General features: G+C 39.5%; 1 protein-coding gene across 3 annotated transcripts in view; it reads right to left on the bottom strand.

The window, feature by feature from the left end:
* Positions 1 to 17,451, bottom strand: part of CPQ (carboxypeptidase Q) — a 146,929-nt gene that overhangs the window by 125,217 nt on the left and 4,261 nt on the right. For all 3 annotated transcript variants that reach the window (XM_077782816.2, XM_085572363.1, XM_085572364.1), the window contains exon 2: positions 2,661 to 3,117. In XM_077782816.2, coding sequence (XP_077638942.2) covers positions 2,661 to 3,087 — 427 coding nt within the window. In that variant the 5' untranslated portion in view covers positions 3,088 to 3,117. The remainder of the gene's footprint in view (positions 1 to 2,660; positions 3,118 to 17,451) is intronic.

The following is a 17,451-nucleotide window of genomic DNA, read 5'->3' as shown; positions in this document are numbered from 1 at the left end:
CTGTACATCCTGCCGGGATGGGGGAGTAAGCCCTTCTCATCTTAACCCCATCCCTAGACCTTAAAAGAAAAGAACCCCAACTCTGTCTCTAAAAGGCATCAGTAGTGTTAAAGAAGGGATCTGTTTGGGCTGTATCAAGACAGTGGTTTGTAAACTGAGGGGTCTGAAATATATTCTGACAGGAACACTGACTTAAAATATGTATTAACTATCAAGCTAACAGCAAACAACTTCAGGAATCATCTGCACAGTCCACAAAGAATCATCAGAGAGCCAACATCTGAAGGACGGACGAGCCTTTAAAAAATCCCTCTGCCAAAGCTCAGCACAGCAGCATAGGTCTCTAGTTTGATCCCCTGTAACAACAGTGCTGCAACAACAGGATAATTGGCATCAGGCCATCATATTGAATTGCATATTGAATTGCATTATTTTGAGTACAGGAAGAGTCATACCCCCACAACTTCATGGCTAGAACAAGATGTATCAGAACTGCTGATAATCCCTCAATGAGGGAAATTGTTCAACTATTTCTGATGCCATTTAGGGCAGCCTCCTATCCCTTTTTCTTAAGAATAAGGCACTGTGACAATCCTCAGAAGTGATAAGGCAGTGGTTTTAATAATGTAACTACATATTTTTTTTATTCCATGCTTGCTATGAGTGAGAGCTTTAGGACAGGCACTTTTCTCAATAGCATGCCTTTCCAATTCTCTTGCCTGCAGAGGCTGATGATGAGCAGCTCTTACGAGGCATTTCCGTCAGCCAAGAGGATGGTCCTGTGATCAGAAGAACAAGAGCCAAGTGCTCACCAGGGACCAGCTACCCCACACAACCTTCCAAGCACAAAAACCTGGCACAGTTTGCACAGAGTGAGAGGAGACCAGCAGAAATCAGGACAGGCACAAATGGTAGGAGAATCAGATGGTAAGTAATTTAATCAAAATAATTCCACTAATTCTGAGAAATGATCCACTCTTTTGTGAGAGATCTCACTGCCATAAAATTTTCTAGTACCAACACATATATCTCTCCAGAAACATGGCAGATCTTGGAGGAAAGTGAAATTGTGGGAAAGAATAATGTGAGGGTTTTGAACCAGCACTGCATAATACAATCACATCTTTCAAGATATAGGATCTTTATAGATGAGAAAGAAGGACATAATTTGCCTGAGTATTTTTAACATGTAAATTCAGAACATCACTGAAAAAAGGGGCAAACCTAGGAGTAAAACCAGGCAAGTGGAAATAACTACACAAGTAAGAAAGAGAAGTAAAAACCAGACTTTTCAGGATGTAAAGATGTTTGCCAAAATTAAATTGCATGTTCTCTTTTCAGGTTCAGCAACACTTGCTTAACACCAAAAAAGAACTTTTAATTTTAGCTTACTTTTTAGGAAGCTTAGAATAAGGACTGGAAAGAATACAAAATAAGTTGTAGGCTTAAAATTTGCTCTAAATTTTCTCCTATCAAAGTACTAAACCTTGCACATATAATGGGACAAACAGATAGTAATGGTTTTAGTTGCTTTGCATTTTAGGCATGTGTTTACCTCAATATGACAGAACTATCTCAGATAAAATTCACAGCAGCAATTTTGAAACCAAGTATAATTTATTCCAGGCTTAGTTTAAATTATCCAGTTTTATTTGTTGCATTTTGATGAGCTATATATTTTTTCTAAACATAACAGTTTTATATGTAGTTTCATTTGCAACAGAAAGCCCCCTATCACAAAAATTTACAATTCATAAAAGAATTATGAGTATCACATTACCTTTTATTTCCTAAACTGAATTTATTTTCTCATAAAGGAATACAAATGCTTTTGAAGTGATCTAGAATTTAGTATATTTTTTTTTTATGGAGAGCAGTCACAGAAGAAGGTTCTCATCTGGCCTTTAAATAACAATCCTCAAAGCCTCACATCACTAAGTACAAATAGAGAATCTTATAAATAATTTTGTTTGTAGGCAATCTAATATTTCAGGGTTTAAAAGACCAGAATCTTGTTAAGAACAGCTAATGGTTATTCTTGCTCCTGAGCAACATATCACACATGATTATCTAAAAGGCAACACACAGTTCAGTGGCAGGTAAGTGACAAAGTGAGCATGTAAACAATGTGAACAATAAGTTCCAAGCTGAGCATGAGACAGGGAAGGGAACAACGCACAGATATACTGACTGCTACATTTAGTGAGGGGCTTGAATTCTCCAAGCTCAGCTCCTTTTCCTGCTGTCTTGTTTTTTACTGGAGTGAAGGGCTGAGCCTGGCAAACTAGTGCACATGAAGAGAAGGAGATCTCATGTGTCAACTTGGCACCCCATGGAGAACTTCTTTCCTACTGACCACAATGGAGGACCAGAATCTTTGCATATGACGTTCAACAGTGTTTAAAAAAGGGTATAAATTTAATGGAAAGTTCAGGAATCAACTCCAATTTTACAAGTCTGTTCAACCAAACTGTATTAATATAAACTGCACCAGTCACAACCATGCCATATAGAAAAGTCCCAGGAAAATAGCACCTTGTTTTGCAGGACTATTACAGCAAGAAGAAAACCACAGTTTCACTACTGAGAGAAGTTATTAGGGGTACAATACAGTTTATGCTAAAAAGCAAGTCACATGTAATTCCAAAAGGAAGAGTTACCTTCTGGAGGAGTTGCAATGCTGTTCCCAAGTCCCAAAATAGCAATGCTGTGATTCCTTGGTTCCAGCATCACTGCAAACTCTTCTCCTCTTTCCCAGTGTGGTACCTTCACAGGCTCTAGATGCACATTTTCCAGCCCATCTTTCTGCAGGGCACTGAACATATACTTGATGGCTGCCTCTAAGTTTTTTGAACCACTGAGTCTAGGTCCTATGGTGTCAGCAAAAACTGCTAATCTATCATAGGATCTGTTCTGAGCCTTTCCATGAACAGCAAGATCAATAATAGCCTTAGCAATATTAGTATAGCCAGCTATCTCATTTTTAATGTCTTCAAATGACTTCAGGGAACTTCCATCTCTTCTCAAAGATTTCCCAGCATACTGGTGTAATAAATTCATGAGAAATATTATGAATAAGAGCTTCATTTTTTCTCTTTCTTCTTTTACACAGATGGCCTGTTAGAGAGGCAAAAAGAAAAAAAAAGGAAGTTAAATATATCATACACCTATCAGCAATACTTTTAAGTTATTTGGATTGGCAGACAGAAGTGAAATGAAAAGAAATTAGTTTATCATGAAAATGCTTTGATCAGAACTAGCAAGAAAGTAAGCTCAACTTGAAGACAGAGTTATTGAAAGCAAATGAAAAAGATACTTAGACCCTGGACACAATCACTGTGGTCTTTAGAAATATCCTTGGAATGCTGCATCTCTTTAAATAAACACATTATTCAATGAATCAAAATCCAGGGCTGCTCCCATGTAGGAGGAGTTTGCATCTCCTTTCTCTTAGGAGCAGGACTTTTCAAAGTGCCAAATCAAATATCTTTAGACAAAAACTTTTCTTATACCACTCATGAATAAAAGTTCTTCCTGATCTCGATCTTCATAATCAGAAAAGTACTTTCTATTGTACTAAAAATATTTAAGATTTAGATCCAATGCCTCCAGTGTCCTGGTTTTGGCTAGGATAGAGATAATTTTCTGCTTAGTAAGTGATACAGTGCTCTGGTTTGGATTCAGTATGAGTATAAAATTGATAACACACTGATGTTTTGTTTGTTGCTAAGCAGTGCTTACCTTAAATGAAGAACTTTCCAGCATCTCATGCTGTGTGAATGAGGAGCTGCACAAAAAGCTGGGAGGCAGCACTGACCTACACTGACCAAATGGATATTCCACACCAAGTTGAGTACACAAACTGGGGGAGTTGACTAGAAGGGCCTGATCACTTCTCAGGGAAAAACTGGGCATTGATCAGCAGGTGGTAAGCAACTGGATTGTGCATCACTTGTTTTTCTTGTTTTTGTTTTTGGTTTTGTTTTTTTTTTAATTATTATTATAACATTTTACTTCTTTTCATCTACTAAGCTGTTCTTATCTGAACCCATGAGTTTTTGTACCTGCTTTGTTTTGGCATGGCCTGGTTTTTCGCACCAGGAGGGCCACAAAGATGTCTCCTGTGAGAAGCTGCTGGAAGCTTCCCACCATGTCCAGCAGAGCCAATGGTTGATGGCTCTGAAGATGGACATGCTGCTGGCCAAAGCTCAGCCAGTGAGAGAGGTTGGTAACGCTGCTGTGATGACATACTTAAGAAGAAAATCCAAACAAAGTCACAGGTTTTTTGCTCCTAATCAGAGGAGGTGAGAACACGTGAGGGAAACATGTCAGCACCAAGGGCAGTGGAGAAGGAGGGGAGCAGGTGCCCCAGGTACCAGAGCTGACATTGCTCTGCAGGCCATGGTGAGAACCAAGGTGAAGCAGCTGTGCCCTGCAGCCCACAGGGATCCATGAAGGATGCAGAGATCCACCCACAGCCCACAGGGATCCATGAAGGATGCAGAGATCCACCCACAGCCCACAGGGATCCATGAGGGATGCAGAGATCCACCCACAGCCCACAGGGATCCATGAGGGATGCAGAGATCCACCCACAGCCCACAGGGATCCATGAGGGATGCAGAGATCCACCCACAGCCCACGGGGATCCATGAGGGATGCAGAGATCCACCCACAGCCCACGGGAATCCATGAGGGATGCAGAGATCCACCCACAGCCCACGGGGATCCATGAGGGATGCAGAGATCCACCCACAGCCCACGGGGATCCATGAGGGATGCAGAGATCCACCCACAGCCTATGGGGATCCATGAGGGATGCAGAGATCCACCCACAGACTGTGGGGAGGTGCTCATGCTGGAGCAGGTGGATGTCTGGAGGAGGCTGTGATCCAGTGGAAGACCCAGTGGAGAGTGCAGGCCCCTGCTTCAGGCTGGAGCAGCCTGCCCTTGCAGGACTGCACCCCATGGAAAGAGAGACCCACACTGCAGCAGTTTTGGGAGGACTGTGTGCCCATGGGAGGGATTCACAGGGCAGCAGGTGTGGTTTGGCTGCTGCTCAAGAGATTGGACCCACGCCAGAGAAGATCACAGAGAACTGTCTCCCATGGGAGGGACCCCAGGGCCTCACAGGGGAAGGACTCATCTCCCTGAGCAGCAGAAAATCTCAGTGATGAACTGACCGAAACCCCCACGTCCTGTCTCCCTGTGCTGTCTGTGGGAAGGGACAACCCACGACATTTATGAGAGCTTCTGATCAGCTCCCAAAAAGGGGGGATAGTCCACCATGCATGCACCCATAAGATGCCATGTGAAACACTGGCTGTGCAATACAGAAATAAGACAGAGAAGGAGTTAAAGTACTAACCACATTTCTAGGATCCATAAAACACCAGAATTAAGAAACAAACAAATAAACTAAACCATCCAAATACCCAAAAAAACCCACTCATGCAATCATTTTGGAATCACCAGGCTTAGCTCATATGATAACCAACACAAACTGACAGCCTTCCATAGACCTTTATGGGTCTTTTCACAAACAGCAATTTAAACAATAGCTTTAGCAATAGAAGAACACTAAGGTAATTCTCCTTAACTATTCAAATGTCCCCTAAACTTGAGATCATGGAAGTAATAAGTTCTTCACAGTGAAGCATCATTTTTGCTAAACAACAAAAAAATCCTTTATTTAATCTGTGAACAATAAATCTATCACAGAGATTTCTCTGAGAGAGGGCAAAGGTCTTACGCAACCAGGAGCAGAAGACTTGGGACTTGGGTTATCTCAGGATACTGCCTGAGAACTGCAAAATGCCTTTTATAGTCTGAGTTACTGTTTATTTGTGGTTATACTACACAGAGAGTATTGGTGTGTTTTTCTTGCTATGCTCTGCACTTTATTCATGTACTTTTTAACCAGTTAATTACATACTCTTAGACATCCTCTTCTAGAGACATCAGTCATTTTCTCAGGATGACCATGCCTGCTCTCTGATTTTGCAAAGTTCATCATGCACAAAGAAGCCCGCAAGAAAATGGGTAAGTGCTTAAGTGGATTAAGTTTTTGAAACTAAGTCTACAGACAATAATTCTGTAGACTTGGTTCCAAAAACTTTATGTTTGGAGGTTTGTTTAAGGGTTTGCAAAATCTACCAGAAAAAGCAGGTACACTTAGCTGTTACACAGAAGACTCAGAGGGATTTTCTAAATAGCACAGGCCACCTCAAAGAGCCCCCAGCTACCAACTTCATGCATTTTTTTCAATGGACATATGCAATTGCAGTTATCACATTTCCCTTAACTAAGAAATGCTTTCTTTGTTCTTCCTAGCCTCATTCAAAACCAGCAGCATCCTCACTCCAAAGGCTGCCCCAGAGGGCCTGCATTTAAGAGACAGACTTCTTCCAGGAATTTCCCACTAAACACTGAGAACAGACATGTTTCCACAACTTTTGTGGATGTAACATACTTCTGTGTTGCACAGAATTTCACTGTCTCCAATGCATTGTAAGAGGAACATAACTGAATTCAAACCCTGGTCAAGAACAAAAAAAAGGAATGTAATTTACTATGCTTTCCTTGAACACTCCAGAATCATCTGTTCAAAAGCAGCTATCTGAAATATTTCCATGCTGGTAAAATAACATCATACTCAGACTGCAATACAGGAATCACTCCCTGCTAGTCCAGAGAAAGAATCAAACATCTGTTTTCCCAGTCTCTGCAAATTTATCACCCTAGTGAATCAGTTAGCAAAGGAGATTACGTATTTTTCTACATCTAACTAGTTAAGACTCAGCAAATGAACCTCACCATGCCAGCCAAATTAATAAAAAATAACAGGACAGTCAAAATTGTTCAATGTGTTTCATTGTTCATGAAGCAGAAAGAGGGCATCCAGCCATAGTAGCACCTGGGTCCATACAGAAGGAAAGGAATGCTCTGAATATAGTTCACAGAGAGAGGTTTTTCCCTGCAAAATCCTAGCAGACCATTTAAAAGGGAAAGTCTGGAGTGAGGAAGACCAAGTTAGGCAGCACTTAAACAAACTGTACATATCCATGGGGCCTCATGGGTTGTACCCACAAATGTTGAGAGCTGATGTCATTGTGTGGCCACTCTTGTCACATCACTCCTATCTTTGAGGACAAGAAATAAAATTAACTACAATAAGAACTATGGACCAGTCAGCCTCACACCAAGCTCTGGCAAGTGGACAGGAGAAAAATCCTGAAAATTACTTCCACACATATGAAGGACAAGAAGGTGACTCAGAATAGCATGGATTTACAAAGGGGAAATTGCATAATCAACATGATCCCCATCTAGGACAAAATTGCTGGCTTGGTAGATGAGGACAGAGCAGTGGATTTGTTTCCCTTTTACATTAGCAAGGCAGTTGACAGTCTCCATAAAGGTCTCAGGGAAGCTGATGACGTACAGGCTGGATGAGCAGACAGTGAGGTGAATTCAAAAATCAAATTAACAACCAAGCTCAGAGGATTCTAAGTGACATCTAGTTGGCAGATGGTAGCTAGTGGTGATGCCTAAAAGTCCATACCTGGTCCAGAACTCTTATGAAGTTCCATTAATAATCTGGATGCTTGGACAGAGTTTGGCCTCCGATGATGGGAAGGCTGGGAAGAGTGGCTGTGTCCTCAATGGTTGTGTGAGGAAGCAGGCAGGAACCCATGAAGTTCAACAAGTCCTGCATCTTGGGAAGACTAACCTCCATGCACTACTACAGGCTGGGCATAGCCAGCTGGAAAGGACTTGGCAGAGAATGAGTCAGCAAAAGCTCAAGTTGGCAAAGACCAAACACCTGATGGGCTGCACATCAGGAGTGTTGCCAGCAGGTGCAGGGATGTGATCTTTCCCCTCTGGTCAGCATTAGAGAAGCCATACTTGGGTTATTTCTTCTTTCCTGGGCTTCCCAGTATGAGAGAGATGTGGACATGCTGGAAGGTGCAACAAAGGGCCACAAAGATGATTGAGGGACTGGAGTATTCAATATCCCTATTAGGAGAGGCTGAGAGAGCTTTAGCTGTTCAGTCTGGAGAAAATATTATTTTCTTCTCCAGGAGAGGGAAGGATTGATTCATCACTGGATAGAAATACCTGATGGGAGGGAACAAAGAAGACAGAGCCAGGCTCTTTTTCCAGTGGTGCCCACCAACAGAACAAGAGTCAATGGAAACAAACTGAAATACATGAAATTCCACCCGAACACAAGAATGCACTGTTTTATTTTTTTTTGTTTTGTTAAGTGAGGGTAGTCAAACACTAGAAGAGGCTGCCCAGAGAGGTTGTGAAGTGTCCTTACAGGGACATATTCCAAACCTGTCTAGACATGGGCCTGGACAACCTGCTGCAGCTGACCCTGCTTAAAATGGCACTTTGGACTACAGCTCAAAAGATGTCTTTCAAACTAGATGTGTGATTTGGAATATGAAAGGAGACCAGAGACACAAGCTGAAAGGCTTTTAAAAAAATCAAGGGAGAAAGGTTCTAGGTATGTAGAAGGAAAAGATAAAGTGAAGGCAGAAAATAAGTATTTTCCATCTCAAATTAGTATGAAAGAATGAAATGTACAGCACATTACAATACAGGCAGTGCAGAGGGTGTCAGAAGATACATTTATTAGTAGTTACTTTAAGGATAGTTCTACTTATTGTATGGCCAACTTGTCTGTACCTAGTTGCTGTCTTTGATGCTAAAGTGCAAGCTCATCGGGATTTTCATATTTAATGGTGCCCTGATATAAAAGAAAAGCACATCCAAACTTTAATCAGGCTAATTGGCATTTCTACCATTAAAAACATTACAATATAAATTACCTAAATGTTACAGATGGAAAAGAGTAAGAGTAAGAAGAATCTCTCAGATGAGAGACTGATTACTGTCTGATTGATTACTGTCTACAGATAACAATCAGATGACAGAAAGAGGAGCAGAGGGCATAAAAATAGGATAAACAAAGCTAGAGCACTGCTTCTTCTCCAGTGTGGCCAAGTTTTCCCAAAATCCCAGTTGAAAATACAGACAAAAGGATACAGAGAGTTCACAGAAGTCATGGTTATGGGAAATGAGGAATGAAAACAATACATAGAGGCTATTAACCACTTAATTGCTAGAAATCCGCTATATCTGCACAGTATCTATCAGTTTCCTAACCACCATTTGATTTTCCTTCAGGGACTGGAAGAAATCTTGAAATCACACAGTGGTTTTGATGACATGAGAATAGACTGAAACGCCCCAGGGTAACAAACTAACATGCTGCAGAGTGATGTCTGATACGTTTAATAGCACTGGAAAAAAGTTTGTTGTGACAGCTGTAGAGTAGGATGGCTGGAAGGCTAGGTGAACTTGCAAAATGAGGCGGAGATTTCTGCCTAAAAATAAAGTCATACAGTTCTTCCATCACTTATAAAGATAAGGAGGAGGGGTGGATGGGGGGGGGGAGTGGGGAAATAAAAGCTTTATGATCTTGAAGAGTGAAGCAGAGAAGCAGACATTCCTCAAAGACTGCTTTTTCAAAATTGTCATAATTCCTCATCTGGGAGAACATTTAATCGGTTGGAAAATCTTGGGTTTGGGAACACACACAGTTGAAGCTATCATTTACATTACAAAGCCCTTAAAATTGGCCTTTTGAATTGTAAAACTAAGGTAAAGAAGAGTACAACACAACAAGGATATAAGGTTTTGGATAATGTTATTACTTGGACCAAAAAGTCTAAAACACCAAAGGAAACACCTGAGCTATTTCACTTTTACCAACTTCAGAAGAACTATTTGGATTTTCTAAAATTGAAGATACATACTGAAATCTGTGACCTCTGACCATATAGGCTCTAGTAGTGATACTGACTTACGTACACATAATAGCAATGAAAAGTTTTAAGAACTCTATAAAGATTAACACTGAGAAAGTCCAAACATTCCAGGATACACTGCAGCCACAGCTCCCCATTTGGCAGAAGTTCATGCCCTATTTATAGTCAGCATGGGGGAAGTACTACAGCTTAACATAGAAAGGAAGCAGTGAAAGGAGCCACTCTTCCCTCTTTCTTCACCTCTAAGCCTCAGAATAGTAACAGGCTGCCTTGATACATTCTTATTCCGTAGCTGCTGCTTAAATGGATGGCAATAATCCTGAAGAATCACACCATAATCCATGTGCTGGATACTGTATCCAGCATAACGTATCCAAATTCTGTATAAGAAAAGTCACAAAAACGATCAGCCAGCTACTTCTCTAAGAGGTGGTGTGGTTCAGACAAAAATTAACAATAAAACCCCACAAACATTGAACAATGCTCAGCCACACAACAGCTGATATTCTTCTTAATAAGTAAGGAAAATACAGTTTCAAAATGGAGTACATTATTTTTTCAGAGGCAAAAGATAGGAATTCAGTGGGATTTTTAGATGAGAACTGAAGACAACAGAAATACTTAATGAATGGAAGGCAGTCAGGAAACAATGACACCAAAATACAGTGCTGTTCATATTACATTAAATGCCAAAATTTATAGCTAAAGCCAACTGTTAATGTTGAAAGACAACAGAAGGGAAGGAGAGGGAATAATTTTGGACAAATGAACAAAGAACAGTGCCATAATTATACTACCTGGTATTTTTATGCTCAACTTTATTCAAATCCACTGTTGGCCTTGTGTAAAAAGCAAGACAGGTATCTTGTACTGTTTCACAATATGCATTAACTACTGAGACACAAACTCTTCAGAATTGCATCTTTTTGTGTCAGCCTTTCCTACGGGTGAAAAGGGCTCCCTTTTTAAGGAAGCAACATAACCAGGGAAATCTTCTCTCACAACCTCTTCAGTACTTAAGCTTAAACTCAAAATTCTAAGCTAAGTTTCTTTTTGAAAACATGTTCAACAAGACATCTTACATTCTGTATTAAGTTAAATCATTTCCACAAATTGGATGTTAAATATTTTCCTTCTGAGTTTTTATTGAAAGACTAGCAGACTGCATCCGGCCAAGTGATGAAACCTACCTTCCTAGCAGGAGGAAGCCTATGACAGAAGGTATGAGCCATGAGCAAATGATCAATCCACACCTCTGGACAGCAAGAGCTGCTAAAACTGATGGACAGACATTGTAACAGGAGCAAACCAAGTTTTGTTAGCAACAGTCAGTACCGGGCTGTTACTGTCAAAGGCTGGTCTGCCACTCCTGTGAAAGCCAAGAGGAATCCCACTGCCATGCATCTGGCACTTCCAAGTACTTCTTGATGTGTCTCCAAACAGCTTTCCAGCAGAAGGCTGTTCAGTCCTACAGAACACGTGTGTGCTCTAGGTTTTTGCCAGAAAATCTAAATACTTTGAGTTTCTCCTTCCAACAATTAAATCTCAGTTTTAAAGGCAACTACACATTACACTACTAAGGGTCAAGACATTTCCCAAGCTGAAGTACTGAATTAAGCACCTTAGTTACTAATTACATAATTTGTAACAGGAGTGCAATAGACCATCTTTTCTACTGAATTTTAACAAAAATCACGCCAGATATTTGCAGCTACATATATATTATATGGCACCTCAGAATTAGAAACGTTTAAGTTAAATTCTTAGCATTTTCATATATGACAAAAAATAATATGCCTCTACAACCACACATCTACAAAGCACTTTTTGTTTTGCATATGGAACAAAATTTTTCATTTTAAGACAGCAGGTTCAGAGAAAAGTTATGCACATTAAATACCTTAATGAAAAACATCAAGAAAGAGCAACACCAACATTTGCAAAAGTATCCAACCATTTTAGGTACTTCACTTCATACATCTACAATCCTAGTGTACAAACTATAAGTAGCACCATAATTCCAAATTAAGTCAATAATAATTCAGCAATGCTGAATATAAGATATTTAAAAATATTAATAAATAAAATTTATAGATGAAAATAACTTTAACTTTTTTGAGTATTCCATTTCTTATATTTTTTCATACAGTCTTTCTCTACAGTCACAAGAAAAGGTAAGTTCCTCATACTGCTACAGTAAAAAGCAATCAAGTAGTTTTGTGAAGTTGAGAAATCTGGTCAACATATTGCTAGATTTTTAAGAACTTTTACTTTAGTCTTTCTCCTCCTTATTGTCAGATACACCCACTGAATCTTCCCTTCCCAAAGCAACAAAAATTTGTAAACTATACAAAAAAAGTGAAGGATCAAGAGTTTCTCATTACAGTTGACAGAAAAATTATCTTTATGATGCATACATTTCTTTACTTATATTAAGGGTGGAAAAAGATATTCATTTCAATGAGATATATTATGAAGTATGTAATTTGTGATTTCATCATGTTCACTAGAGCATAATACTGGTACTCAAATATCACACTGTATTCCAACATATCAACATCAGAAATAAGTTGCTACAGTTCAGTGGCAATGTACAATTGGGGCCATCATCCAACTGCAGAATGCAATGAAATGTGAAAAAAAAAGAAAAAATCTTAAAAAGCTTGAATGTAACAGACTGCTAGCAACATAAATATACTTTACTTAAAGAGCTTGAGAGAAATCTGGGTTTTGGCCAATTTGGAGAAATAGATTAGCAAAACCAGACCTCTTTCGGATGTGGAAGAAAGCTCCAGCACCACTTTTTCATCAAAGCTATTCCCCAGTGCAGCACACATTTGATCATGAAGCACTAGACTTACCATGCATAAGGCAGATCTGATTCTGTATTTAACTTCTAATTACTTCTTACTACCATTTAAAAGACAAAAATTATCAAATCATTTTGCTATTGCAGGATAAAAAAGCCATCTTAGGACAACAGACATGTATCAGTATGAATTAATTTTTAATTTTTAAAATTTATTATTTTAAAAGTTGTTAATTTTTTAAAAATAATTTTAATTCTTTTTTAAATTAATTATTTAATTTTTTTTTTGAGCAATGTTCAACACATCCCTGTTATCATCAGGGTCCCCCATGCTGCTCACTGCACAGACATGCTGACAGACATATGTCTTACAACTAGAGACAAAATGAACCAACAACTGGAAGAGGAGGGACCCAGAAGTGACACCTCCAAGTGCTTCAGTTGCCACATGAAAGACATTAGCATAACCTTTCAGCCCCTTTCTTCTGACACTACCAAGAGCAGATGATCAAAAGCTTGCTGCACTGAAGCAAATGGTCACATTACAAAACGTCAACTGGCAAAGTGAAAAAAGGAAAACAAACAAACAAAAACTAAACCACTAACAAAAAGCACAACCACCTCCCCCAAATATACCATAGAGTAAACACACTAATTATATAGAGAGGACAATAACAAAATGTGATTGACCCTCTCTGCAAGTGTTAAGACATCTCCCTGACTTTGAATGTGATTCTGATACTCCTCCTGAACAATAATACTCAGAGATTAGATTATGCCAAGAAAGTATGGGAAGAAACAAAACAGATGGCAGTTTCCTCCTAGATCTTAAATACTTCTGCATAGTTCAGATTGCATAAGGCAAAGCGAAGACACAGGTGCCAGTTCCCAAACTCCAAAGTACCTGCCTTTGAGAAAACCAACCCATCAGCACTGACAAGAAGACACCAGGTTCAAGTAAATGACTGCACCTGAGCTCAGGAAGCACACAGGGACTTCAGCCAGAGTCCAGTGAGCCCACAGCTTCACTTCCATATCCCCAATGCTCCTCCTATCCTTCTGCTGCTGCAGGTGACAGCCACAAACTCCTCCTGGCTTTGCTGGACAAGTTATGCCTGGTATGCACCAAAAAGTGAAACTATTTTGACACTCTTTAAATTTATATTTATGTGCAGTGCTACCAAAATGAGCAGAGAGCTCAGGGAATTAAGACACCTCTGGCTTTGGTTCTTCCTCCAAAATAGCCTTCTGCAAACACAAGTTTTGGGACTATGGTCTTGAACTGTTTCTAGTCACAAGACCAACCACTGAGGAGGCAAAAGCTTGAAGAAATAAAGCACTTGGAGCAGTCTGATTTAGCTATAAATGTTGGTTTTCAAACCCACACAATTGCTCAGTCATAACTACATCAAATTCAGAGGGCTTTATCCACAGCATGAAAAAAGCAACTATCAAACATCTGGGACTCTGACTGTTACTAGTGTGAGTTAAAAATGAAGCCTCTACATCCTTCAGTAAATCCAGATGTTTCAAATGTCAGTCTCTTGATTAATTAAAAGCAATTCCAAGTTAAAATGGAACCAGTATTGAAGGATCATTTACACTTGGTTTCGATTTTACCACATACATCAGCTTGCAAGCAGAGGCAATTGATGAAAATAGAGTTCATATGAAGTTACTAATGCACCTTCATTCAAAAGCATCTTTGACTTCTTCATGAAGTGCTGATCAGAATGATGATTTCACCACATGTGACTACACTTATGTTTTGGTTCTGCTCCCCTATGACAACTTCTCAGTTATTCCCTGAAACAGATCTGATGGCAACAATAACCCTACACTCCTTAATCCATCTTTATCAACAAGTCAAACTTATTGAGCACAAAATACTTAGATATAAACACCTGGAGAGTAAGCAAGGTCAGCAAGAAGCCTACATTCCTCAAGTTTACCATCCTATTGAATTCCTAGATTAAGGCCTTTTTTACAGCAGATACCTTCTGCTTTCAGAAGAGCAGCTGAGTTTACACAGTTACCCACAGCTGCACTGATGCTTGCAGCAAACAGCCCAGTTGTTATTGCACCACAGCTGAAAATGTTTTCCAGGGAAAATAGTTAACGTTCATCCTTCCTATATCACTTGTCTGTAGGGACAGGCAGTGTAAGATAGCATTTCATTTTGATAATTTTGGGAGGTAACATTAGACAGGTGCTTTCTCTAATTTTTATTTATCCAGTACACATCCTGTTTTTCTTATTTAGAGTTCACATACTGATAAGCTCCCAACAGTTATTTTTATGTAAGGTTCCTATACGCTCAGAGCCCAACCTGACCTTGACTGTCCCCAGGAATGGGGCATCTACCACCTCTCTGGACAACCTGTGCTAGAGTTTCATCACCCTCACTATAAAAATTTTCTCTTATTTCTAGTCAAACTCTACTCTCTTTTAGTTTAAAACCATTACCCCTTGTCCTATCACAAGACGCCGTGTTAAAAAGTCTCTCTCCATATTTCTTATAAGCCTCTGTCATCGTCAGATTTCCTTGAACAGTCCAAACCTGTACAACTACCAAAGAGCCTAGTACAATCCATCTGTATTGGATACATTGCATTTGGCTATGCCAGATCTTCTAACAACTGTAGAGTACACCAGAGAGCACTGCAAAGCAAAATGTATCTGCTAACTTGGGTGGCATTGGTTGCTGGAGACAAGCACCATCTGCCCTCATTCAGTTACTCTCTGAAGGGCAGCCAGAGACATTCCTGCTCACTACCCCTCTTTCTGCAAGATTTCTCTTCAGCTATAAGACCTAAGTCCAAAATGAAGCACAAATCACAGATTTTACCAGCCTGGACTGAGTGGGACACAGATTTGGATCAGTAGTGGCTTAAGTACACCTAGATCCCAGCTACGGTCTTTCTGCCCTTCAAATTGGCATTCATTTGCACCAGAACCTTGTCCATCTGATCAGCAGCTGAGAACCAATCCATAAAAAGCAATTTTACTTTGATTGCAGTAATTAATAATGAGCATTAGTACTGGGAGGTTACTGCCAAAGAGAAAATAAAGATGTACTACTCAAAGGAAGACTGCACTGCAGAAGTAACTGTGCCCTGAGGAGCAGACAGCTCTGCTCTTTCATGGCCACCTGGGTGAGAATGGCTGACCAAAGGCCACTTGGGTGGCTGGGGTGGAAAACTCTGCAGCAGTTGCAGGTAAAATGGACAAGGGCAGTAACCCAGAGACTACATAGAATTTTCCAAGCCTATTCCTGAGACTTTTTTCTACTGAAAATCCTCTAGAGATTCCTAACTCAACAGCTACTTCAAGACAACCAAACTGAACAAGTAATTAAAACCAAGCTGACCTTGTTTTCCTTCTTGGGTATCTCACAATGCATTGCTGACGCAGAAATTGCTCTGTATATTTTTCAACAGCACTGAATAGATTACCTGAAATTAATATTGCACTTGTCTGCTTTACCTAGTTGTCACAGAAGAAAATATTAATAGCCCACTGCAGTAATATGCCGAATCATTCTTAAAGATTGATCATATGATCAATTTCAAAGAAATTAGTAGCTTAGAATTCTTTCTGCTTAAAAAGCAATAAAGATCTTCATTAAACTAAAACTCCAAGAAGTGTTTCATAGTCTGCCACAAAAGAGGACTTGTGTTTTGTACAGGAGAACATGACCAGAGAGAGAACTAGAAGATCAGCCTTGTGATTCAGGACAGTATAAAGCAAGAGAACCAGAAGCGCTAATCTCAAAACGTGTGCAGAGTATAAGGGGAAACCATTTAAGACAAATCAAATTTATGTTCTGGTCTGCAAAGGTTACAGATAAAATAGTGGATGCTTTCCCAATGGGGCCTATTGGCTAAGATCATATTTTCAGATCTCAAAAAAGAACATTTCTTTCTCAAATTACTATTGGCACATGCATAATATTATATAAGCCCTTTTTTGTGGAGCTACTTGAAACACACAATTCCTTTTGACTCACTTGCCTTGGGTAAATTGACAGTCAAGTCAAGCCTCCTCTGAAAAAAACCCCAAAAAATTAAAGGCATAGCGTATCAATGTACATGTAGCAGATGAAAGCAAGAAAATTCAGGGAGGACAGAAGAGTGGTCTCATTCCCTTTCATGCAGAGTATTTCAGCAGGAAATGTAGTTTCACTACATTTAAGTAAAAGATCAGTCACCTTGGCCAGCAACTTGAGAAAAAAAAAAGAAAGAAGAAAGCCCAAACACATAGACAACACAGATTTAAACCCAGAATTGTTTTCTCATATCAGTACTAAAACAGGCTTTAAAAGGGTGACAACAATTCTTGGTTGGACAAGATGATGAATCTGTGGGGTCAGAAATCAGGTTTGGGCAAATCCTGAGCCTGTAGAAACTCTCACTGTTGTACTGAATGCGAGATGGTCACTCAGGCAAGTTTAAAATAATCTTAGTTGTTTATACCTCCTGGGATGTAAGGAATGTCTATGATAGGTGGCCTGAGATTAACCTCCTCTTACTATAACATAATGATAATTGATTTAAAATTTATCTTAGAGAATTGAAATTTGACTGATATATTTTCTTTTTTAAAGCAGCATTAGTATTCTCTTAAAATCAGGTTGTAAGATCACAAGTCTTTTGCCATAACTCTGTTTGCAGTGTAGTACAATGAAACACTTTGCCAAAATACATAAATTCTTAGAGATGTATTTTAATCTACATGCCTATTCACTAGACACTTCTATCAAGTCTCTCTTGGCAGCAACAGCACCAAAGGGATTTCTAC

This window comes from Lonchura striata, chromosome 2, assembly GCF_050655825.1.
Source record: "Lonchura striata isolate lonStrDom1 chromosome 2, ASM5065582v1, whole genome shotgun sequence".
Classification (NCBI taxonomy): Eukaryota; Metazoa; Chordata; class Aves; order Passeriformes; family Estrildidae; genus Lonchura; species Lonchura striata.
Note: the sequence above shows the minus strand (reverse complement) of the source record. Positions and strands in the feature narration are given on the sequence as shown.